This window comes from Arthrobotrys flagrans (genome assembly GCF_004000055.1).
Source record: "Arthrobotrys flagrans strain CBS H-5679 chromosome Unknown unitig_0, whole genome shotgun sequence".
NCBI lineage: Eukaryota > Fungi > Ascomycota > Orbiliomycetes > Orbiliales > Orbiliaceae > Arthrobotrys > Arthrobotrys flagrans.
Window position 1 is genome coordinate 4552784 of NW_027137550.1, and position 25028 is coordinate 4577811.

Below are 25028 nucleotides of genomic sequence, written 5' to 3' on the forward strand. Positions count from 1 at the left end.
TTCGTAAAAGTTATAAACCAACAATCGATTGTTGTTCTGCTTCAATTATTCGACTCTGACAGTACTCTAATGAGAATGTTTGTTTCTAGCCCTTGCTAGTATAAAGCACAGAGAGTAGCCGTACGGTAGAGCATCAGGATATTCATATTGACAGCGCTCAAATCTCCCAAGCCGAATATTTTCAGGAAACAAAACTTGGGACCCTATGGCTCTATCAGCATGCCCATAGCAGGCACGTTGTCAGTGCGTTATGGCGTACTTCCACGACAACCCATAAAGTTCAGCGCCGGACCTTAAATTCCGGATTCGGCCAAACGCTAAATCAGAAACGTAAGCGTCTAGACAAAATCCCAATCCTTCTGAAGTTTATGGGCCTATCATAGGCCATGTCCAGCTAAACTTCACAGCAACCTTCATCCAAGCCCTCCATCGCCCCCCGATTAAGGTTACAGACGCCCCTGGCAGGATTCGTGTCAACACTAAGTGGGTAACTACTAGCAGAACGGATTCAGATACCACGACTGGTATTCCACTATCCGTTAAACTTTAACTTTAAATTCCCGGATCATGGAGGATACCGACTTTTCTAGAATTCTAGTCAGAGGCGAAAGTATACTTTGAGATCGTACAAAGCGCTTGGCGACCCCTGTTCAGCTTCTACCTTCTTTCCTAGCTTTGGTTTCAAGAAACTAGTGTCTATAGATGCGCTTCTAAGCAGGCTGTTGATACAATACCATTCATTGTGAGTATGCATATTGTCCAAAACAATAGTCGAATGGATCCACTAACATTGGCGGCCTTGCCCTCTTGATAGAAGCAGGTGTCGCCTCCTTTATCTCGCCTTGGTGGAGAAGAAGAAAAAGACATGCTGGCTTGAGATAGAGAAACCAGATTTCTAGTGTCACCGATCCTCCACTCATTTACCTAAACTAACTCTGCTGTGCGGACTACCCATTCTTTACTTCCATTCAATTTTATTATTTCTACATCTATAAATTTCCATACCAATCCTTCTTTATAATCTCTACAATTCAACCGTTCACCATGAGTCGTCCATACATGGTCCCGGAGAAGATTCCGGAGATCCATTTCGTTGACCACGACGACACCGTCGACGTCGAAACCCAGGGCGAACAAAGGAGTCTCCTCTACAGCCCCAATCGCGGAGAGATTAAACACAGACATGCAGTGCCCCACAGAAAGCTCATAGTCGTTATCGTTGCCCTCTTGTTGAAATCAGTCGTCGCTACGATCGGTGCTCTTAAGATGAGATGCGGCGGCGAACATGCAGGAGATGATGTCCGTCATGTGGATCATATCCCTAGTGTATTCAAGCGCATTGCTGTTCCTCCAGGGTGGGAGAGTAAGAGCAATGATCTGACCGAGGTTGAGACTACTACTAAGCGCATTGCTGTTCCATCCGGGTGGTATGAGAAGAGCGATGACCTAAAGGAGGTCGAAACTACTGCCGATGTTACCAAGCGCATGGCTGTCCCTGCCGGATCAAAGGAAACCACTGATGAGGGAAATCTCTTTGAGAGAGACTTCACCTTCAAGCGCCCTGGTTCATTATTATCATCAACCCGAACAACGGTCCCGGAAGTGGTGATCCAGAGCCAACTTCCAAAGAAGCTCAAGTCCTTCGCTAATGCAGAGGTGTTCGGCTATGTTCACCAATCCTATGGTAAACGACCGGTCGCCGAAGCCCAAGCCGACTTGTTGGCCTATGCAGCTTGGAAGGCCCCAAAGATTGGCATCTCGCTTGACGGGATATTCTTCGACGAGTCTCTTGATACTGCAGCGAATACCCCATACGTTGCCACTGCCAACACCTTCGCCAAAGCACAAGGTTTATCAACCACTATCCAAAACGCTAAAACCGTTCCCTCAAGAGAGTACTTTGCATCAACCCAGAACACCGATATCACCGTTGTTCTTGAAGACAGCTTTGACGATTATAATACTATTGCGGCCAAATACGACGGCCTTGCTGCCAAATATGGTGTTTCAAAGAGTGCCTTCAGTTTCATCATCTAAGAGGCTCCAACGGACTCTGTCACTAAAATGGCGAAGCAGGTTGGATATGTCTTCATGTCTGATTTGCCTCAAGATGAGGCGTACACGAATATTTCTAGCGAACACTTTACAATTTTATTGCTGCTATGATTAAAGTGTTTTCGTCGTAAATTTGTTTTGATGTACTGGGAAAGTCTATGTTTACTTGTTAGAATTTCATTACACAGAAGGCTAACATTGCAGTGGATTGTTAAGTAAATGTAATGTGAGAGCGAGAGAAGAAAGCATGGTATTGTTGAAGTGGCCATGAGATTATGAAATCGTGTGGTTTCTGCGTTCAGCTGATAAGTAACACCCGGCATTTGTACTACCTTCGGAATTAATGTGATGGTCACGGAGCCAGGGGTAAATCCGACGTATCATTCGAACATCTCAATCCTAGAGCCTTATAGGAGTCGGCGACGAAGAACTCAATGTATGGAGTGGTAGCATTTACATTTACGTTGGGATGCGAGTCTCTGTAGACAACAGTTGCATAGATTATTATATATCTGCTGACCTGATGTAGATAGACCCCGTTTCTAGAGGCCGGAAAAAAGAAAAATTAAACAAGTATGAACCCCAGTCGCTATGCAGGAACAAAAAAAATGAAATAAATGAGACATCATGCGTCTAGCTCTAACGAGAAAGACAAATTATCCGAGTGAATGTACGGAACGTTCTAGTATTCTATTTAGCTGGATCAATGCTTTGGGGGTACCAGAAGACCTGATCCTTATCCCACTTCTTCTTAACCAAAGAAAGCCTAGTCAATTGCTTGCCATAGTACAACCTCTGGGCTTGAGACCTAGAGTATGTTGGATCGGCGTAGTTGACATAAGAAAAGTCGCCTGATCTCCGGACGACCTTATCGAAACCGGTCAAGAAATTAATAGCAGCGGTATTTCCTGCTGGTGAGAATCCATTGCTCATGGTGGTATAGAATTGGAAGTTCCAGAGGGTATCACGATGGCCGTAGCTGCTTTGGTCGAGCAGAGCTGGATTGGTAATGGCGCTATTACCGCCTCCGTAGAGGTTGATGATAACAAACCAAGGGAGACCCTGGTTTGCTGCACCGGGACCTTGTTGAGCGGCGTAGTTGAAGAAATTCTCCATACCCTTGCGTTCGATGGGGGCTCTGTTGGAGGTCACAAGAGATTTGGCGTAGAAGGTCGTGTGTTCATTGTAGCCGGTTTCAGGGACGCTAAGGGTTCCGCTACCGGCGAAACGGAGGAGGGTATCGATCCATCCTCTTGTGTCGAGTGTGGTGCTGGCTGGTGCCGGTAGCTGCCGAAGGAGAGGTTGGAAAAGGGTGTTAAATTGCGCTTGAGTTTTGCCGTAGTACGCTCCCGAGAGTTCAAAGCTAACGCCGCTTCCCCATAGGGAGACTCCAAGGCCGAGTTCTTTCGGTGCTGTTCTGGCGAAAGTCTGGATCTTCATGAATGCATCAACCGCCTCGTTCACAGATCCTGGTTGGAATCGGTAGGAGTAGTTGACGATGCTCTCTGGAACGGCGTATGTCTTAAACCAGAATCTAGTAATGATACCAAAACTTGGTGCTGCACCCTTCAAAGCCCAGAAGAGATCGCCGTTGTAGTTATTCTTTGCGATCTTCAATGATCCATCTGCGGTCACAACCTGAACTTGTACTATCTGATCGACCATGAGACCCCAATTACGGCTAGAAATACCAAAGCCACCAAGACCTGGATGTCCCATGCCAACTGCAGGGCATGTTCCATGTGGGATACCACGTTTTGCTTGATCATAAAGTTTTCGTGCGATATTCCCAAGTCTAGCGCCGCCACCAACTTCAGCCAATGCTGTCTCTGGGTCATATTTAACATCGTGGAAGTTCTGAAGATCAATAACCACACTTCCATCGGCACCACCGAGACCCTGAGCTGAATAGGAGTGTCCACCACCCCTAGCGCTAACCTTCAAGCGGTACTTCTTAGCGCATTTAACGGTGTTCGAGATATGCGTAGTGGTCGTTGGAAGAGTAACTACGATAGGCTTAGGCTTGAGGCGGAGATTATATGCCGAAGCTAGCTGACCGAAGTTCGCTGAGGACTGCAGGACCATAGGGACTTTTCCTGTGGGCAGACAGTCGACAAAAGTTTCTCCCGGAGATAGTTCGAAGTCATCTCCCGGGACCGGTGAAGCCGATGCCAAAAGAGGCACAAGGCCTACTACGATCGAAATGCGAACCATGGTTTCTTTGTGTTGTTTTTTGCAAAATCTAACAAACCACACGACCAGCACCGAAAAAGCTGGATGATGAGGGGGAAAGATGGATGTCGTGAAATCCGGTCTCACAGACCCAATTATATATGGAATTTTCAATTCCTTTTACTCGCCTAAACGGTGCTTTCCTATTATTTCGGCCCCTCTATGCAAATAGTACAAGGGATTTCGGTTTTTTTTTTTCTGTCCGCAGCCCTTCGCAACGTCATAAAGAAGGTTGAAGCGTTGCATTCGGCATTATCCCTTCAAGGATGCTAACATCGATTTCTGTGAGTTTTCCTGGATCAGCGCACAAAAGCAGTTCCCCAATAGGTCACCGGAACGCTAGTGTCATTAGACTTGTCTCAAAGTTTTTTGGATTGACGTTCATTTGTCCCTGTTGTAGCTGTTGATTCGGAGAGGGTGGTATTGTAATGCTCATGTGTTGCCCTTCCTTCCTCTTTCCGATGCTCCCAAAAGCGACCAGAGTCGGTATATCCATACCGGCGCTGGCATGGTAACACCTTGGCTGAAGAAAGCCAGGAAAACCTAAAAATAGGGCCAGCACGCCAGCTCGGAAGCAGGCCTGAAAGAAGCAAGTGAAGGCTTTGTGGAAGATCTCGAGCTCTGGAGCTTCAATAAGGGAGGTCTAAAAAACATTAATCTTTACGATTTGCTAGTTTACGGGGCTAGAATGCGAATCCGAACGCAAGGTTGGGATGATAGAATATAATATAATTTGTGCGACGTTGCTTTGGAGGTTTTGTCGGCGGTCAGATGACGAACAGCCAGTTCCACAAAAAGCACAAAGTGTATGATATAATTAACTGAATAACTAACGTTGGTTAGTAGGCTCAGTAGCTAAAAGGTAAGAGGTAAGTAAGGGCCTACCAATAGAACTTGAATTCATAAGTCTTGAAAATAGTGCACTAAATGACGTTCCGTCCTGAGCCATCCGAGTCTAGATGCCTCAATCCGGCTTCAACGCTACCCTCATAACGGTTCTTGAGTTGGGATCAGCGGTTATGAGGTCTCCTTATTCTTCTTCTGGAAATGTCGCACAATGCGATCAACAGCGCGCGCGTGGTTGTGGTGATCTACGACAAGCCGATGGAATGGGAACGTTATGCAACACCAACAGAAGTACGTATGCCGCATTGAATTATTTTGACAGTGACGTCTGTCCCCCATATATGCATAATGAAGTTGGGCCTTTGGCTAATTGTCCTTGTCAAATATTATCTGTTATTATCTGTTATTATCTGTTAAGCTGCCAAGCCTTCTGACAGCCTCAGAAGTTGAGATATATTAGAAGTTAACTTCTCCTGCGTAAGTCACAACGCCACCAACGTGCAACGAGACCTAAATATTATTAAATCTGCGGGGAATCCCTAGATGTCTACCTAGCAATCAATAGGTAATAACACCTCTAGGATAAAAGTTCGAAATTAATGTTAGTCCTTGTGCAGGGTAATTCCGGCGACCGTAATAATTACCGGCCCCGGCCTTGTCGATAGATAGGTTATGTTTTACTTTTGTGTGTATGTTTATTCTTTTACCTCGGGTTGTACCACGTATAACTCCCGCTCACCAGGAATATTATGCGCGCAAGAACCTACTCGAGAGCTCTCGTCGTTCGTTGTTGTACATAGTCATATATTAGGTCTGTATGCCGTGGCTTCGACAGTGAAGGGCCTAGCTAGAGAGTTTGCCTCGTAGACCTGGCCGGGCGTAATTCGGAATTTTTTAAACCCAACCACTTGGAGGTAGACGTCCCCTGCAGGCCATACTCCCAAGTTCGACCAGGAAAAAAAAAAAATTATGGGGTTGGTGGAGCATCAAATCCCAGTTAGGGCTGGCCACTTATGTGGACCCGAGATTACCAGACCAGGCGAGAGTGAACGGATCCTGCTACCATCGGACTCGCAACGGGTGAAATAGACAAGCATGAACTTCGTGTCGAGCTGGATGCGGTAGCATTGAAAAAAGGCTTGAACATTTTTTTATACATCCACGAATGGGGACGAAGATTCTTGAAACATGTCTTGAATCTCTGGTTGACATACACTTCTGTCTTTATGTACTAGGTTATGGCCAAGAGGTTCTTTTAACAAAAGGTGCCCACCGCCGCACAAAATATCATTGGCGTTGATCCGGCCGTCAACAGCAAGTGCAGTCTGGGGCACGTTGTAAATTGGTTGCACGGAATGAAACCGCACCGAACCTCGAGATAATACGCAAATCGAGAGAATCATCGTCTTCAGCATGACCACGGACATACAAATATAGAAAAGAATTCGCGCATTGCAATTATACTGCACTGTGATACCCAATCGTCTGAACTAGTGGGAATACTTTACTGGGGTTGTATGTACCATGTGGTTATCGTGTAACAATTTCCCCCGCCCAAACTGCTCCCTTTCGAGTGTTTCCATTTTCATCGTCGGTTAGTCCTTCTTGCTCGAGCGCTCCAGACCCGGGTTCTACCGAAAAGGCCGACCAAAGCTATGGTCATTTTCGAGAATGTAAACAGGCCTCACGGAAATGCAGCCTCTCGCTTAAAGCGAAAGCTTCAGCCTCGGCTTGTGAGTGGCACAAAAACTTGCGAGACATGCATAGTAAATACGTCGATGGCGTCCCGGCGGAAAGTGTATGTGTGATATGGGTATGGGTAACAAGTGGTAACCTCCTCGTCTCCTTCGACGTGGCAGGAGGCTATTAGTTACTCAATTGGACGATAGGATATGATTGTTCGCTCGTTTCTCTCTCGATTATGTAGCTTGGTTATCCGGATATCCCAGGCGGGAAGATTTTTTAAGTGGCTATCATGCGTGGAGATGCAGGCCTTCAGGGTATTCCTTGGAATGTTCGTGTGCGAATATATGATATTCCACATGAAAATATATTCTGGGGAAAACCCACAACGAACGCTGGCAAATGCAACCTACGATCGATAGCCCTTGCATTTAGCTGAGGAATGTTGAACCGAGTCATGAAAAAAAGGATCCGGGACAAATCGTAAAAAGCCCTTGTAGCGGAAGAGACCATCATCTTGCAGTCCGCCCATATATTACATCCCGACTTTATCTGTTGGGATCAAGATCAAGAAATTAATAATTGGTAATTTAAAGACAAACCTCCTGGCACCCCTGTCCGCATGTGCTCTCCTGAAGGACCGATCTCCCGCTCGCCTCACTGAACCATTAGGAAAAATCCCCTCAGGCCGAATACAGTTGATCTCCTGATGATGGTGTCCGGCCTCCATCTTTGTTTCGCTTCATTGCCAAGATACTTGAGTCCAGAATACCAATTTGCGGAGTAGTCTGTATTGACTTGACCGCCTGGCTGTCAGAAGCATGAAGAAGAAGCGAAAAAAAAAACCCCCCGACGATGACCTGAGCGTGTTGCCGGCTACTTCCAATGGCTGAAGCAAGGGCTGCTCTGCGAGAGTGGTATGACGAAGCAGAGGCTCCTACAGCTCCCAACAGGTCCCCCCGTTCAGTTTCAGCCATCTTCATGCAAAATAACCATGTTCGTTGGGCTCAAAATCGCATTCGGCCCCATATGCTTGAAGACCGACCGGATGCTTCGGCATCGATCACAGCGCAGTTGATCAAGCTGATTCTCTTGGGTAAGTTTGTTACACCTGTCCAATGTTGACTCGATAGTTGGCGCACGGTGCGAAGTAAGGCGACAAGCAATTGACGATACACGGCGTCCCGAACGGCTAACACCAAGCTACGCTACACATATACAGTAGATCCCGCATGAGGTCACAAAGGAACGATCCAAGGGAGTACAACAGCATACTTCTATGATGTTAGCCCTACAGAACACATGTAGGCGCTCCGGCCATGACCCTCCTGCGGAGTAGGCCCTGTGCTGCAGAGTATAGAATTGCAGGCTAGCGAAAGCCAGACAGGCTGTGGGAGAGCGGGGAAGCCAGGGCCAATTGTGCTGTTAACTGCAGGGTGCAGCCATCGTACATGCACCTGACAGGTCCGTCCCGATCTTGACACTCAAACCATTGACCAGTCAAACCCACATGGCTGGCGCCGAACCGTCGAGGAGGGTGAGAAGGAACACTTTCTTGAACACCCTCTCACGGATTTACTTACATTTGAGATCTTTGCGCTCGAAGCTAGTAACAAAAGTCGCGGAAAGACTTCGAGGTCTAGTTAGAGGACTTACCATGCGAAACCGCCGACGCCGAAACCAGTTAGTCGATCTTTGAACTAACGGCGGCAGCTTGTTTCTCTTGAGTGGAAGATACCAGACGAGCTCTGGGTTTATCGGGACCAGGGCCAAAGACCCCAAAGCCCGAGCATTCCAGGCCGACAATCGAATACCCAAAATTAAATATTCTGCAAGGAATGTGCACGTTTTAATTTGCTCCACATGATATATATATTTTTTATTTGAAAATAGGCGATGTCGGTTTCAAACCATGAAATCATCAGCCGCAGCGGCAAATTTTATCTCACAGACTTCGAAAGAAGCCGTGGAACCTTTGGTCGGTCGGTTCAAGGGAGGCATCAATCAGATGTTGATATGTTTTGGCAAAGGCCGAGGGTTTTTGTCCGTTTGCCGGAGGACTACTGTCGCTGCACTGTTGGGCTATTGTTCGACACCTCAACGTCGGGTTCCAGCTTTTGGAACCTCTTCTGACAGCAAGTGGGCCCAGCCCTGCACTAACTAATTTAATATTCCCGTGACGGGGCTTTCTGGATATCAGATCCACCTTCCTGAACAATTTGCGTCATAGGATTTTCCATCGGACTCAAATTAATATGACGGCAGACGCTGAAACAATGAATTCTGCTCACGGCTGCGCTTTCAACTGTGATGTTGAGGCAAGTGCTTGTCCCTTGGTTCATGAGGCCCAAGTTGGAATCTCAAGCCGCATTCTCAACATCCCACTGATCTGATCAGTGAGATATCGCCACGAAATTGATATTATCAATTCGTTATTAATGGAAACACCAGGATTGTTGAAACGCATTGCAAGTTGTTGGACTATCGTATCCGTTAATAGTGCATCAAAGATCCAGACTCCTAGGCTTCTCAAGGCTTCTCAACTTTTCGGCGAAAAACCCTGTTGGGTGCAGATGCGAATTTGAAGCTGTCATCTATTCGCCGGTCCGGAAAAGTTATGCGAAGGATTATTTTCCTTCTTGACAGGGTGACCTTGCAAGTATCGTTGCTGCACGCCCGGATATTCAGCTACCAAAGGCGCAGAAAGTTTCAATTCTACGTCTCCCAACGAGCATTCGCTTCGATGGTTCTCTCTCTCGCCCAAAGCCGAATTTACCGGACAGTGTTTGCTACCGGAAATTTTATAACTAAACCTACAAACGCCGTAGAGGTCTGGGGACGAGATAATACCCCTGAGCGGCCCAACCTAAACCAACCGAAGGGAGTTAGACCAGACGTCGGTTGGCAGGGAAAGGATGACTTGCGCAAAATTACAGGCTTCTGCAGCATCCAACTGAACACACATGTCCTTGCCGCCCGGGATGCCCTCGGGACTTAACATCACAAACCACAGAGCCAAACCCACAGACTCGGGGCTCCAAAATTGGTATGGCCAAGCCTAATCAGCTCCAATTTAAAAAAGAAATTTCGCTTATCGGGTTAATACTGCGCAGTAGCTTTTTCTTTCTCAGTGTCGATAAACGGCCATTTTGACCATGTCGATAGGGGAAACATCCTTTTCTTCCCCCTTCGTGCCAACAGCTGCGCTGGCCGTAAGCTGCACTATGCAAACAACTAATTACAGCATCACACGAATCTCTGCTAGGATATTTTTTCTTTCTTGAAGTCGGCGCTCGGCAACCGTGCGCTATCAACTATCAGAGTTATGCGGCCCAGGCCAGACTTATAAGACTGAATGGCTATTATAGCATCCGCTCGGTAGCCAAATTGACTTCATGGATGAGTCTATATAAACCTCAATGGATCCCCCGAAGGCGTCATTTTCATCTGGTAGGGCTCGATCTCTCCTTCAGATACAGTCTCTATTGTCTATCGCTTACAATTCTAGTCATCGACTATTCTCATCTTCATACATTCGTTCATCACAAATCTAAATATAGTGAGGATGGTGTCTTCCAATATGGCGCTGGCATTGGCCGCGCTCGTTCCCTACGTCCTGGCAGCAGATCAAGGGATGGAATACAATCTCTTGAGCAAGAGATCCTATAAACCCCATTACCCAGTCTGCCCTTATTCATTCGAACCATTCCAATACGTTGGATGCTACAATGATCCAAATGGCTCTACTCTTCGATTCAAACCAGGCATCAATGGTCCTGGCATGACCCACGAGAAGTGCTGGTCCGCATGCAAGAACAACGGTTTCCGCTACGCTGGTCTTGAGTACTACGGACAGTGCTCTTGCGGTGCTACCATCGCTGGTACTCCATTTGTTGATACTGGAAATGCTAAGGAAGGCTGCTCTTATGCTTGCAATGGCAACCCAGACCAGATCTGCGGTGGTAGCAAGGCTATCTCTGTCTTCTACGATCCTACCTACCCGCCAAAGACTGAGGAAGAACTCGTAACTGCTGGCGCTGAGTATACCGCCATTGGATGTTTCGATGAGGTCGATGGCAGGCTCCTTACTGACGATCAAACCGATATCAACGGAGACTCCATGACTGTCGAACTCTGTCTCAACCAGTGCGGTAAGCAAGGTTACGCATATGCCGGTGTAGAATACGGAAAAGAATGTTGGTGCGCTGGAAAGCTTGCTCCGGGTGTTTCTCCTGTCGATGATGCCAAGTGCAATCTTGCTTGCAAGGGTAATCCAGACCAGACATGTGGTGGACGAAGTACTATCTATGTCTACTATAATGACGAACTCGATACCACTGAGCCATGTGGGGAGGGTCCAAATACCTCTACCACTACCACTACCACTACCGCCGCCACTACCGCCGCCACTACCACCACTGAAGAGCCAACCCCAAGTATGTGATTTCTCTAAGCCCTACTGTTATAAGATCTAGACTGATTAACATGAAACCTTAGCCACCACCAAGAAAACAACCACCACCAAGAAAGCAACCACCACCAAGAAAACAACCACCACCAAGAAAGCAACCACCACCAAGAAAGCAACCACCACCAAGAAAGCAACCACCACCAAGAAAACCACCACCAAGGCAACCACCACTTCATGCCGAACCCGATGCGGTGGCTACTGCGCCCCCCCTCTGCCAACCTTCACAGACAAGCCATCCTGCAAAGGCGTCGCCGCCCTCTGCTGGTCCCAAGTCAACGACTGTATCAACAAAGCCGGCGCCGCCTACGTTGCCGACTGCACCAAAATCGCCGCCGGTTGCGCCATCTACCACAAATACTGCAAGGACAAGTGTGGCTCCAAATGCAACAAGAAGGACTGCGACGACTGGGATGGTTGGTATCCACCAGTCAAGCCAACTCCTCCACCAAAGCCAACTAAGACTCCTCAACCACCAAAGCCAACTCCAACCCCAACTGACAATGTTTGCGCCACTCCAACTGCTTATAAAACTCCAGTCGGTGGTGTTAAGGCTCCGGTTGTCTCTTGCAACGACGATAAGATCGATTACAACCGTGGTAACTGCTGGAAGGTCTTCTCTTCCTATAAGAATAAGGAATGCGCTTCCTTCCCACGTGGATCTATCGCCGGTGCTTGTGTCGAAGCTTGCAACATTCAATACGAGAACTGTCGTGTTCAATATGCTGGCTCTACTAATAAGCCAAAGTTGAACAAGAACAAGTGGCATAAGAAGTCTGTTGCTGTTGAGGAAGATGCCCTTGAGAAGAGGACTTGGGGTTATAGCTGGACCTGGGATTGGGTCCGTGGAAACAGCTACAACAGCTACAACGATGCTTGCAATGAATGCAAGAAGCAACGCGATGCTTGTATCGCGGCTAATAAGTATAATTCTAATGGTTCTAAGTATTGCAAGAAGTATGGATACTTCTACTAAACCACTTAGCCGAAAAGTTTTATTTTATTTTCCCTAATTTGTTTGGGATGGGATTTTGTTTCATATTGGGAATTTTTGGATATTTTGTTCACTCATTTGATACCTAACTTTACGTTCATGTCTTCTATTTCATTGGGACTGGGGTCTTATTTTTTGGTTTCGAAGACTAAAAAAATCACATCTGCTATGGGCATATGGATTAATGTTGTCATGTAGACGATAACTAAGTTAACATATCAGTTATCATTTTAATATGTTAATGTATTAACTTCACATCCGAGACGCCATCCAATTCAATCAAATCATACAAGACTTTATACATTGTTCCTTTCTTAATACCCCTAATACATACATGCAGCATTAATCTTGAAGTAAATGTATAACTACTTGATAATATGGTGCCTCAGCCCGGAAATAAATTTTCATAACAAGGCTCGCTAAGCCCTTTATCTATCTATCCATTAATAAGTACTGATATTGTACGTTAATAAGTCCTTAGCAACTAATTACTCCTTTCCCCCGAAAAAAAACCCTCCAATCCCTGCCGACGTGGCATCCCCGGCCTATTCCTTACCCCAGGTCCAATCTCCATCCAATACTTACTCGGAAACACCCTCTGCAGAAGTCCACATCTAAGCCTACGAGCCATCACTAGCGCAACCCTCTTTATCGTATCCCCCGGCGAAATCTCGTCTAAATGGAGATCGCGGGACTAATCTGTTGATATCCCAAACACTTTACCTTCGGTAAAACATAAGAATTTGGCTTCTCCTGCGTTCTTCTCCAACGAGTTGGGTGGAGGTCACGGATATACAGGGATATATCCCTAACTTCAGCGAATTCAAAGAACGGAGTGGTGAGGATTGGATCATTGGTTATGTCGAGTTTGAAGCCTGTGTCGTAGTGTAAGTAGGTTTCGTGGATTACGCCGTGTTGAGCGAGGTAGATGAAGTCGGAGGTCGTAGAAGAGTTGGTGCGTGCCCGGGATGTTGTAGGGATAGGTGGAGTGTATTGGGTTGTGGAGAAGAAGTGGGTGGTGAAGAGGGTTTGCCAGAGGGGAGGGCTTTGCTGGCAACGAAGAGGGTGTCGAAGGGGAGGAAGGAGAGAATGTGAGAGTGTAACTCTACGGGTAGAGATGCAGGTGAGGCGGGAGGCCTGTTACTTTTAGGATCAAGTGGCATCTTGCGAAGCTTAGGGTTTTGGATTTTGAGATGACGGTTGAGGCTCTGAATTGTGAGGCTGAAGTTTGAGATCATGCACATCATATCGAGTATTTATTTTAAGTCTTGGCGGATTTTATGCACGGGCGACGTTGTTATATTCCTCCATTGTAGAACGGAAATCATGGGGTCTTAATCGATAGGCTTGCAGGAGCCCTGTAGGGCGAAATGTTATGCATCAATGATGTCCATGAAGTCACGGAAATGCACGATCAGCTTCAAATTTCGATGCACCGCAAAATTGTGGTCAAGGAACTCCTTCGTCACAAGTCGTCACGACTTCTGAATCTGAAAAAGAGTGGATACTCGATGCATACGATATTCTAAATCTCGGGCGTATCCCAAAGTACGCTTGTTCGATAGGCTCTGCCTCGGAACCCCTACAAGATGCCGCAAACCCGCACAGAAAGTCGGAAATCGTTAAAAGAGTGTCAATATCTCCCCAAAACATCGTCATAACTTAGCGGTGAACAAAAGCATAGACACCTCCAATGCATACTAATCAGACCATCTCTCTCGTCAAAGGTCTTATGGATTTAGCCTCCGCCGCATCCGCCACCACAGCCTCCACCACATCCACCGCCATCTATAGTCCGACGAAAGAATTATGTTAGCTCAACTGCTACGGTTCAATGTAAAAAACAGCATATTTGGGGTTGAAACCTACCTCCACCTCCACCTCCACCGCCGTCGCCTGCACTTCCGCATCCGCCCCCAGCATGACCACCGCATGCACCATTAGACCCTCCACAAGCCGCCTTATCCCCACCACAGCTGCCACAACCACCCCCTCCACAGCCTCCATTTGCGACCTGAGTTCCACAAGCACCATTGATGCAATTTCCATACGCGCCAGCGGCTGTAGAGATACATCCCGGATTACAACCATACACACCGCTACCGATGCAAGGATCCATTCCAAATGGAGGAATGTACGGCACTCCATAAGGGTAGTAAGCATATGGATAGTAAGGCCCATAATAATACCCCCAGTATTCCGGCCGTGCTGGCGGTTTCTTCCCCTTCTTTTTCCTCTCTTCGCAAAGCTTTTTGTATGCTTTGTCTAAATTGGCTTTTAATAGCTGCCTTTGCATTTCCATCGCTCTATCTTCGACTCTGATGACGCCGTGGGTGGAGAGATGATTACGAGGCTCGTCGGTCCCGCATTCGAATTCTATTGGCTTCTTTGAAAAGATGCGGCTTACTGAACCAACGGTTTGTTGGCGGACGACTTGACAATACCAACATCCGCATTCCGAATACGGTTCCTTATAAATCTTTTGGTATTCTTTGGTAGTGTATTCGAATGCGGTGGAGAGTTTTGATTCGTCGATTTTATCGTCATGGTCAACGAATCTTGCGGTTGCGCCGACGGTGTAGGTGTAGTAGTTATGGGGCATTGTTTGATGAGTGTGCCATGCCAAGTCGATATCGAGAGTTGGGACTAGTACTTTCTTCGATCGAACCCTCATTAAGGAGATAAAGCGATTATATCGAATACAAGCTCGAGATACAGTGTTCCCGATGGCCGGGGAGTGGTACCAGTTTAGATCGTTTGCCATCTTGGATACAAAAGTACCTTGTCGTAGAACAGCGCCGATGAGGTTTATACTCTGAGGCCAAGGATTGTCCCAATAAGCTGACATCATGCGGCGGACGGATAATTTGTGGACGTTGAGTAATTTCCCTTGGGTTACTTTTTCTGTAGTCGACGCCTTTGATACGGTGCTGCTGCTCTTTAGGGCGGTCTCAAGAATCGTTCTGATAGCAGCGACGCCGCTGTTTTGAGGTACTGTTCTAACATTGAAGATGACCTCCTTTAGTAGTCGATTGGGCATCGTAAAGTTATCCCACGCCTTTTCGTGCTCTGTTATAGACTTTGGAAGTCCATGGAGATCTAGGAGTGTTCCAGGCATCGGATAATTTGAACGATAGAGGTCATTTGCTTCGCTGATGAACTTGTCCTTGGATAGGGTATCCATAGTGTGGACTTTACCACAGCTTAGGGTTGGACAAATCAGTTTGAAGTTTTTGTCGGCGAATCCGGTGTCGTCTGGGGCATTCCAAGGGGCCTCGAAAGAGTTGCCGCATCCTGCGCATCGTCCTTTATAGTTGGGCATATCTAGATTGTTAAATGGAAGTCTTGTTTTGGCTTCCCATTTGTAAACTGCGGAGTCGGCGAGCCTGTATTCAAAGGTGTATGGGTCTATGCAATCGTTCTACACGGGATCAGTATTTGCTATTATATAGGGTCTGTTAAAGGGAACCTACAATTACTGCCCATGGTAACCCAGTAAACCAAAAATCCATCCTTCCATACCGAAGGCAATCCTGGAAAAAGTTCCTCGGATTAAGGGTGTAGGCATGCCAAACCATAAGAACATCTAATGGCGGCAGATTCGTCGAGTCAAACGGCAGGGATCTACCGCTTAAAGTGGCATTCTCCATATCATTATTAAAACTGTACCCGATACTCAATCGGTGCCAAGCTACACCGCCCCTTTGAGCCGGTATCGTATTCCACCAAGTGGTGAAGCGGTATACCGCCCTTGAGACGAAGATACTCCATCTTTTGTCTTTGAGACGAAGATCGTCAGTTATGGGTTCGCCAACTGCGGGGACTGTGGCGAAGAAGATGCCGTTCGTGTTTTCGATTTGATCTCGCATGGCGCTGAAGGCATGTAAGAGCTTTAGATGGGCTGTGCAGTGGTCCATGGTTGGAAAGACATTTGGTTGGAGATAGCGGATTGTGGGGGCGACGAAAGCAGGTGGTGGGACTGGTAGCTCCGCCGTTTCTGAGTATGCTGGGATACTATTTTATATAGGTGTGAGTATTCTCTTGTTTTTTTTTAAAAAAAAATCTGAATACGTGAATGTTTCAAGGGAAACTTACTCTTCTTCCATCTCTAATGGCTCAGTATTATTTGTGCTTTGCGAGGCACCACTATCGATTGAAAGATGTCGTTCGGACCCAGTCGCACTGGACTCCGAGTCCGCTGTACTTTCATCATTATTCTTATTCTTCTTATCCTTCTTTTTCTTGGGCTTATCGTCATCCAATGTTCTGAAAATTAGGTTCTCCATTTAGGATTATAACGGCGAGAACGACCTGAGTCGCCCTTGTCGCCAAGAGGCAATCTCAATAGATATGAAAGAGCGAACGAGTGATATGGGAATGTTCGTGTTACGCGAAAGTAGAGTTGTGACGTTGTATTTCAGCGAACCCAAAATAGCGGGGAAGCTCAATCGATACAATCAATCGGCCGACCACAGTTGGTTTATCGGTCTTGCTCTATCAGGAGCAGGAAACTCGAGGTCCAGCTGGGGGAAATCCCGCCAATATATAAACGTGAGGATGACCCACGCGCGATAGGTCGCAGTGGTAGTCTCGAGTGGCAGAGCAACTTGTAACAGTCCCGGCCGGCGCAGCAATTTCCAATTTTCGGCTTCAAAGATCGGATGGACGGACGGGGGAAAGTTGGGTCAACTGAATTTCATGAAGAAGAACCGTTCTATATTTTAGTTTTATACATAGTTCGGCGCAGAGTGTGGGCCAACAGCGTGCCAAAAATGCAATCGGAAGCTGCAGCTTGCGGCTTATACAAGCTTGTGCTAGGTAGGCCAAGGCACCAATCCCCCGCTTTTTTCCTCAAAAAAACCAGCTCTCTTCGAAGCAACAGCTGCACAGCCGTCGAGGGGTGGTCGCATGCTTGTTTTTCTGGAGCCTGTGCAAGGCATCTGCGCATGTACCCGGGACATCGGAAGAGCGAAATTCCACACCGCATTTAACCTTGTTCTCAATCGAGAGTAATGCCAAATCTCAAACTTAGCTATTTCGGTTGGATCGTCGACAAGGCTGATGGAATCAGGTTAGTTTCGACAGGTCCCTTAGCCTTTTCGCTATCAAGCTCGCTGCTGGCCAAACAAGATTAATTGGCAACCAACCTTGTATGACTTCATGCTGGCCATGGCCATGTCTGTACCATGACCTCGAAGTCTATTGAGGTCGAATGTGCGCATATACATACGTGAATGGCGTTGAGAAGCTTAAATTTAGCAAGCGATATCGATCGAGTTCGGAGCCTTGGAGCCTTCCGAAACAGTAGCTTCCAACTGCCTAGCTCCTAATAATTCCTCACTAATATCAAGTAGGTAGCAAGAAGAAGAGGGAGGTGTCGAGAACGCCAATAGATTGCGGCTCCTTCGCCAGCCGGTTGAAAGTTCGGTGGACTTATTGTTGTGTATCAGTTGATACTAGGAAAAACCTGGCTGCCTTGTGCTCTCTTCTGAGGTTTTGATTCGTTCTTCGCTAAAATCCCCGCCTAGATTCCAAACACACTTCGAGAGGGACGTCGATGGCTAAGCTAGGCTCCACACGAAGAGAACGAGAGTGCAACTGAGAAGGCTAATAATAGGTTCAGGGGATGGCAGTTCCAATTTGGAAGCAGAGACTTCATCGTTGGTCCCTCCATAGGTTGAGAGTATGTGTACTCAAGAAAAATATTGGAGAACATTTATGTTCTAACGCGTGAGCTAGCAAGCCAGTAGATGCCAGGAACGCCACACATAAACCAAGTCTTGGCATGCAGATAGATATCTATCAGCTATAGTTGGTGCTAGAGGCGATGTTTTACGGTGCGGTGTCGTGTGACCACTCTCTCTTGATGCCCGGATTTTAGGCTGAAGGTTCGTGAATATCCGAATTCAGAAAAACAGGTTCCTAGTTCGTGCTCAATTGGTATCAATTGATCAAGAATATATTAAATACGTAGAAACATCAGAAAACTGTGAAGATAATGCATGGATGTTTTGATTTTAGCTAGTACTACATTAGTTTTGGAATGATAGAACATTAACTTGCATACCCGCTCCTAAAAAGTCGTATACACCCGCAATTAAAGAGAGTGCAAACAGAAAAACAGCCCAATCCGTTTATACGGACCCAAATTGTATTAAAAAAGGACTGTGGATTCTTCTTTTTCTTTTTCTTTTTCTTTTTTTTTTTGTTGATTTTTCGCTTTTTTCTTTTCCTGGATAGCATTAAAAGTTGTCCGACATGCCCTGCGACGAATTGCGCTCAGTGTATCAATCCCGCCTCTAAACTCGCAATCTTCCAGATACTACCAGCCTTGAAATCAAAGTTTCAGCCCCTCAGCTAATCCGCCCAACTCCGAGACATCATGGAATGTCTTCCAAACCTCCTTGGGTATCCCCGTGAAAGCCTTCTCAAACCTCTCCGCCGTATTCTTCTTCATTTCTTCTGCCTCGTCAACACCCGTCACTACTCTAATCCAAACAGCCTTGATAGCTCCTGGAAAGGCTTTATACATTTCCGCATAAGTCTCCGGATCAGTTTGTGTGCTATCGCCAATGCATATATATTTCCGTTTAGGTAGCCACTGGCCTATAAGCTTCTTGATCTCCATTGTCTTGTACTCTTGGGTACCCGTTGATACCGATGCCATCAAGCCGGCGACGGACATCCAAGACATATCACGCAGAATGGGCTGGCCGAAGGGATAGTGTGCTTTGATGAATTCGAGGAGGAAAGGGTAAAGGTTGTAAGGTGAGGCTGAGATGTAGAACCAGGCTGGCTTGTTGAGAACTTGGTCTAGATGTTTGTAGAAATCTGGAAACCCGGGTGTGGGGGTTGGCTCTTCGGCAAATGTGTGGATTAGGAGGCTTCTCATTGAAAGGGTATCTGTAATCTTTATTGTGTCGTCGATGTCTAGGGATTGATCATTAGTCCAGATCTAATGTATTCTGAGTCTAAGAACATGGGCGTGCGTACCAGAGATGACAGCCCAGCCCTCAGGGTCAACAACTTTCATATCGGTTTCCACCGGCCCATATTTAAAATTCGGTGGGAGTATCCCGCAGAGCTTTACAATGTCGCCATCTTTGGGAGCCGTGACGAATGGGATAGGAAGTTCTTTGGCACTAATGCCACTCGACCCGCTACCCGGCAAAGCAACAACTTTTCCATTTTCGATCTGGACATTAAGTTTCCTCCCGACGATAGTTTTCCTTAGAAATAGTTTCGCCCTTTGAGCAACAATTTCGCGGGTTTCTTTGTCATCTTCTGTAATTCCTATCAACCGCGCTATTTCAGCGACAAGCTTCGAGGGATCTAAGGAAAGTTAAAAGTTAGCGTGGACGCTAGAAGTTTTGTGTTGTACACCCAAAAATGCAACACTCTCCGATGTCACTAACGCTTTCCTGAATCTCCATGAAAGAACGAAGCGTTAAACTCCGTCCACCAAACGCCTTCCCGTTGAAATGCCGTGGCTGTGTGCAACCATATCAAATCGCTTACATCGATATTCGACGGCAAGTTTAGGAACCCAAGTCCGACGTTCGCTGTGATACGGTTCCACACATCTTGCCAACTGTCGTCGTGTCCAGGGACATCGGTCGGCATCTTGGAATTTAAAGCTCCTACTACTTCTAGACCTAGCTTTGTTAAAGGAACCGAAGCGACACGTCGACGTCTCCAAATTATAACAAAAGGAGAAGCTGGGTTTTGGTAAGCTCTGGGGTATCAAAAGATTTCAGTATCGATATCCGAACGATTGAATCTGATAGTTATAACGCTGCTCGAACAACAGGGCCTGTGGGACCTTCCGGGTTTTTAGATCGATCCACTGCACTGGTGAGAACTGCGCCCTAGCACGCGACATCATCGTCACTGCATCCTTCATCACTGATCATATTAAACAGCAACTAATATAAAGGCTTGGGTCCTCGCGTAGATATTAAAGCGTACTCGTTTTTGGGCCATGAAGTTGATCGTGACTGTCGCCCGTGAACATGAACCAACCGGAGCGGCCAGGGCGATACAAAATGTCGTCATATGGTCTAGTTTGCCAATGCTTTTCCATGTCAAGAGGGTAGGTTGGAGGCTGGGGCGTGGGTCAGGCCTGCTTGGCTTTTCTTTCAAGCGAAAAGGCTTTCCAACTTGGCTTCATACGCAAGAATTCGAAAGCTGGGGAAAACATTATCGCTGTTTGAAAAGCCCGAGTATTTACACGAATTATGGAAGAACGTGAGTAATATGACTCAAGTCCATGGATCTGGTCTTGAAGGCATATCTATGTTTATTGGTTTTTATATACCAGGATACCTGGTACACATCGCTGGGGATGTTCTAGGTTTTGCCGTCATGAATCGAACAGCACATACAGCCTCAAGACTCCAGTGCCGCAATTCTTTTTGCTTCTGAGGTTATAATAAAAGCGGAGCATAACCCGTTGTCCTGGCCTATATCTAGCGGAACCATAGTAAATGGAGATGCCTAACTAGCGCTATACATTATAGCATTTACGGATAAACTAGAGAAGGTGATCGGAGCTTGCATGCGTGTTCTGCAGATACACGTCGTTAGTTTTGTGCTTGGACTCACAGAAGCACAGAAGCATGGATGCCCCCACTTTCGTCAACATTGCGGCGTGAGATAGGCTGTGATCTGGATGCAGAACTAGATCACATCTGCGGAGTAGCTGCACTGTGCGAATATTTGTCGGATGCTCATCAATACACAGGACAGACTTACATATTACGCATCGATGATTCAAAAATAATCCGGAGTTATGATTTTAATATATTTAAGACCTTCCCCCTGAGATTTATAAGCTTTTGAGGTTTAACTGGCCCTCAAAAGACGTGGTTGTCCATCAACACATGAAATAAATTGTCTTGAAGTTTATCTTTTGAATAAATTACCATGTCCGGATTATCTTTGAAGCAACCGTCTTGTCTTGAAAGGCCAGGGTCTATCGGGACTTTGTCCCTTTTTCCGGCTAGCGTCCCATATTAACTTCTGCCATTTCTGCCATCACCTATTCTCACCACTTCACTTCGGCGCCCTCTGGAAGGAATGATCTACTGTGTTCTTCTTTCTGATTGGGAGAGGTTAATCGAAAGACGCGACTTCAAGAAAGACAAAATCCTTCTATAAACGCAGTTTAAGTTTTCTCGCCAAATATAGGACTCCTGATTCTCCTTTGCCTTCGACAACGCCAGGCGGTTACGGAGACCATCGATTATGGACGGACTTTGCATATGCTTTGAGGAATTAAAACCCCAAGAATACGGGAACAAAGGAACATTTCCCTACAGACAAGACTTAAATGCAATCCAAAATTTCGATTCGTAAAACAAGGGCAAGAAAAAAAAATCCCAAGGGAGTGTTCAGGCTCTTTTGTAATCCCCGGGCTTTTTGTCGCATGGACATGCACGGATGCTTGAGCGTCACAAGGTTCGTTCTGGTGGAAACTTGTCAGTGATCATGTTGAGGAAGGTGTGTTTTTCCTCTTTTCCTGCGCGCGGGCCCCTCGTATTGGCGTAAGCAGCGGTATCCATGTCTTCGCATGGGGGAAGGATGCTCCAGATCCAACGATCCCAGACAAACGGTCCATCCGGAACGATGAAAAAAGGGTATAGAAAAGTGGTTCTGCTAAGTGTAAGGACTTCCAGCACTTTTTAGCCGGCTCTTCTTCAGCCATCAAAATGAGGAGGTTTTGGGGGTGTGGAGCACATAACATATGGGGCGTCCCATCAATGGCTTCTGTCGTGGAAAAGAAATGAAGCCCCCCAAAATTCGAAATTCAAACCCTTGTCGCAACTTTCTTTTTTTAAGACAAAATGCTAAAACTGGATGGGCCAATGAAGGATGGGCGGGAAAGCAGACCCAGATTCTGAATTCCTTCTCGAAGGTCTTACAGAATTTCTTTAAAACCACTAGGTTTCCCTTATTCCCTTCGACTTCGGAGGCATGTCTATTTACTTTCAAAAGGGTTTTAGCAGTCCGACAAAACCGTTAGACGACAATAAACGTGGAAGCAAGGAAAGGATTTGGTTATACACGGCATTATCCCAACAAATCTTTTAGGGGAAAGTCTCGGGCTTTTTGGATTTATCGAATTCGAAAGGGATAACATATTTGGAGGGTGGTTTTCCAGCTCGGTTTGGTTTGATTGGAGGACAGTGCATTTTTGGGTGGAAAAGGGTGGCGGTCGAAATATCCAACAAAACACCATCCATTTTTGGTTTCCGTTTGAATTTCGGGATGAAGAGCAACAGCCAAATATCGAGCTTGTCGAGACGATAATATTACGGCGAGATGGCCCTCACAGGGCAAGGTACCATCGTATGTATCTTCTTTTACAAGTATTTTTTTTTTTTTTTTTTTTTTTTTCTCTGAAAATGGTATTCTGATTAGATCTCATTGGGTTTTGAATAGTCGATAGAGTGGTGCCTAGTAGTCCTGACGTTCAACTTGGTAGCTCTCCGCCTGGTAGCCAGATTGCTCATCCAGCGCGACCGAGTGAATTTCGGCGATATATTGCTAGTCCTCGCCTGGTTATCCTTATCATCAATGGCGGCCTGTGATACCTGGCTTTTGAAGTTGGGATTGATGGTACCGCGGCGGACTTATAACGACCTTGCTCATATCACCGATGACCCTGATAAAAATGTGCTGATCCTAAAAATCGTTTATGGATCAGTATTGCCATATTATACGGCCTTGTGGCTGGTTAAATGCGCGCTGTTGTCGTTTTATTATACTATTATTCCGACTTCGTTGACGGCGCATAGGAAGGCGTTGCATTTTGTGACGGCAGCGGTGCTGATTTCGATGTTTGGGGTTTGGAGTATTAATATCTTTTGGTGTATGCCGGTGCAGCGTAATTGGTAGGTTCTTCAGTCAATGATATGAACGTTGAACTCTGGTCGAGAGGTTGAAATTTACTGACATGGTTATCTTGATATAGGTCACTGGATAAAGAAGATATCTGCTTCAGTTTCGCCACCATCCCCGTTTTCATAATATCTACAGCATGCAACATTCTCACCGACATCGCCATTTTCATTCTCCCTTTCCCACTCCTTCGCAACATCAAATTCCAACGTCGGTCACAACTTGTTGGACTCATCACAATCTTTGCTTTGGGATGCTTTAGCATGCTCGCTAGCGTAGTTCGTGTCGCTGTCTTGGCCGGCGCTGCTACCCAGACTCATGTTGCCGTCTGGTCCGCTGTCGAAGTTGCAGTTGGTATCATCATTGCTTCGCTTCCGTCTCTTCGCATTCTTATCTGGAAGAATGGGGGACTCGTCAGTGTATCGAGTCCCTCTGGGTCTAGAGGACAAGCCGAGAGTGGTGTTACATGCACCGATAGTAGTCGACCAGGTGGGGCATTCGATTGGATATCATTAGAGGAAAAGGGGGAATTCGATACTCTGAAGAGTAGGAATCGGGATACTATCAAATCTCAGACAACTGTTATCACGGTCCCCACCGTCGAAGAACTAGGAGAAATTGTGTCGGATAGCGAGGCGACGCCGACTATTCGTTCAATCCAGGATCTTCAGAGATATCATGACACTGTTCGCAATAAGAGTCCGAACGACGCTCCCACTCGACCTTGCCATGAGTGGACTTTTGATAAAGTCCAATGGCGGTATAGCGAACCCGAACCTGCTACTCCGGTTATCGATGTTCATGGGCTGGGGGTAATACCGGACATACCTCCTATACCCCCGATTCCACCACTTCCAATTCGAACTGTACATACTAGCCGTAGATCGAGATGATTATAACTTCTCTCTACATATACAACAATCTTGCACGAATCATTGGCGTTAATATTTTCGTCTGCTTTTGTGTTTGCGACTTCGATTCTTTGTATCCATTGATATTATATCTCTTTTGTGTGTTTTATATTGGGAGGTTATTGGGAACAAACCTGGCATTTAATGAGGCGTTTTTATAAGTCCTTCTTGTTTTGATTATTTTGTTAGCAATATTTTTCCTTTTGGTCGATATATTTTCTTGGGCACTAAACTGCGATAAATCAGTTGCACATATTCGGCGTTCTGTACAGGGCCGTCTTCCGCACAACCACCACCACACTCGTTGTATCATATTCAATTTCTTTCCTATTTTTTTTTTTTTTTCTCTTTTCTCTTTTGTTAGTTGTTAATTTGCATACTTATCTATAGTCTGTCTGTCGGAGGGGCGGCCGACGGGGAAAGCTTAGGCTTAGGGATTTGATTTCCCGACTTTGTACATAAACACCCCCGCGCGGCTGGTTACATAAGAAACCACTTAGAGTTGGAGCAAAATTAAGATGGAGGGATTTAATTCATAAGGTTGATTTTGATACTTATTACTAAGCATTTGTAGGATATTGCAAACACTAAGATCACGTTTAGCATAATAACTACAACTTCCGTTTGTATGATGTTGTCAGTTTGCGCCATACGCTGCAAGACAGCCTAACCCGTCGGACAACTTTTGACTTTGGTGGTACCCAGCGGGCAGGTCGCCTACGGAAACGACCGTTGCAAGGTTTTCCTTCGGTCTTGGGAAGAGTTTCTTGGAAATCTTTGTTTTTTTTTTTCGAGCCCGTTTCCCATGTGTGAGCCTTGTATTCAACCTTAGCTGGACCGGTTACTTAATAATCATCCCCTCGGAGCCCCACAATATACCTCATTTGGCGATAACATTGACCGAAACTTGCATCACGAATCATGTTTGTGTGATTGT

At 46.2% G+C, this 25028-nt stretch overlaps 7 protein-coding genes across 7 annotated transcripts; 3 read left to right on the forward strand and 4 right to left on the reverse strand.

The window, feature by feature from the left end:
* Positions 1-1044: 1044 nt before the first annotated feature.
* DFL_004363 (uncharacterized protein) lies at positions 1045-2037 on the forward strand (the record flags this gene model as incomplete). Its single annotated transcript, XM_067633446.1, has 1 exon — positions 1045-2037. One exon carries the CDS (start codon positions 1045-1047, stop codon positions 2035-2037), a length of 993 nt encoding a protein of 330 aa, XP_067491613.1.
* A 708-nt stretch (positions 2038-2745) lies between these two features.
* Positions 2746-4269, reverse strand: DFL_004364 (uncharacterized protein; the record flags this gene model as incomplete). The annotated part of the gene is made up of 1 exon (XM_067633447.1): positions 2746-4269. The coding sequence occupies one exon, from the start codon at positions 4267-4269 to the stop codon at positions 2746-2748; it is 1524 nt and encodes a 507-aa protein (XP_067491614.1).
* A 5946-nt stretch (positions 4270-10215) lies between these two features.
* Positions 10216-12260, forward strand: DFL_004365 (uncharacterized protein; the record flags this gene model as incomplete). Its single annotated transcript, XM_067633448.1, has 3 exons — positions 10216-10266; positions 10325-11252; positions 11314-12260. 3 exons carry the CDS (start codon positions 10216-10218, stop codon positions 12258-12260), a joined length of 1926 nt encoding a protein of 641 aa, XP_067491615.1.
* Positions 12261-13183: 923 nt separating this feature from the next.
* DFL_004366 (uncharacterized protein) lies at positions 13184-13516 on the reverse strand (the record flags this gene model as incomplete). Its single annotated transcript, XM_067633449.1, has 1 exon — positions 13184-13516. One exon carries the CDS (start codon positions 13514-13516, stop codon positions 13184-13186), a length of 333 nt encoding a protein of 110 aa, XP_067491616.1.
* Positions 13517-14016: 500 nt separating this feature from the next.
* DFL_004367 (uncharacterized protein) lies at positions 14017-16564 on the reverse strand (the record flags this gene model as incomplete). Its single annotated transcript, XM_067633450.1, has 4 exons — positions 14017-14066; positions 14148-15699; positions 15752-16292; positions 16374-16564. 4 exons carry the CDS (start codon positions 16562-16564, stop codon positions 14017-14019), a joined length of 2334 nt encoding a protein of 777 aa, XP_067491617.1.
* Positions 16565-18615: 2051 nt separating this feature from the next.
* DFL_004368 (uncharacterized protein) lies at positions 18616-19901 on the reverse strand (the record flags this gene model as incomplete). The annotated part of the gene is made up of 3 exons (XM_067633451.1): positions 18616-19208; positions 19272-19610; positions 19694-19901. The coding sequence occupies 3 exons, from the start codon at positions 19899-19901 to the stop codon at positions 18616-18618; spliced, it is 1140 nt and encodes a 379-aa protein (XP_067491618.1).
* Positions 19902-22601: 2700 nt separating this feature from the next.
* Positions 22602-24073, forward strand: DFL_004369 (uncharacterized protein; the record flags this gene model as incomplete). The annotated part of the gene is made up of 3 exons (XM_067633452.1): positions 22602-22628; positions 22722-23173; positions 23254-24073. 3 exons carry the CDS (start codon positions 22602-22604, stop codon positions 24071-24073), a joined length of 1299 nt encoding a protein of 432 aa, XP_067491619.1.
* Positions 24074-25028: the final 955 nt, after the last annotated feature.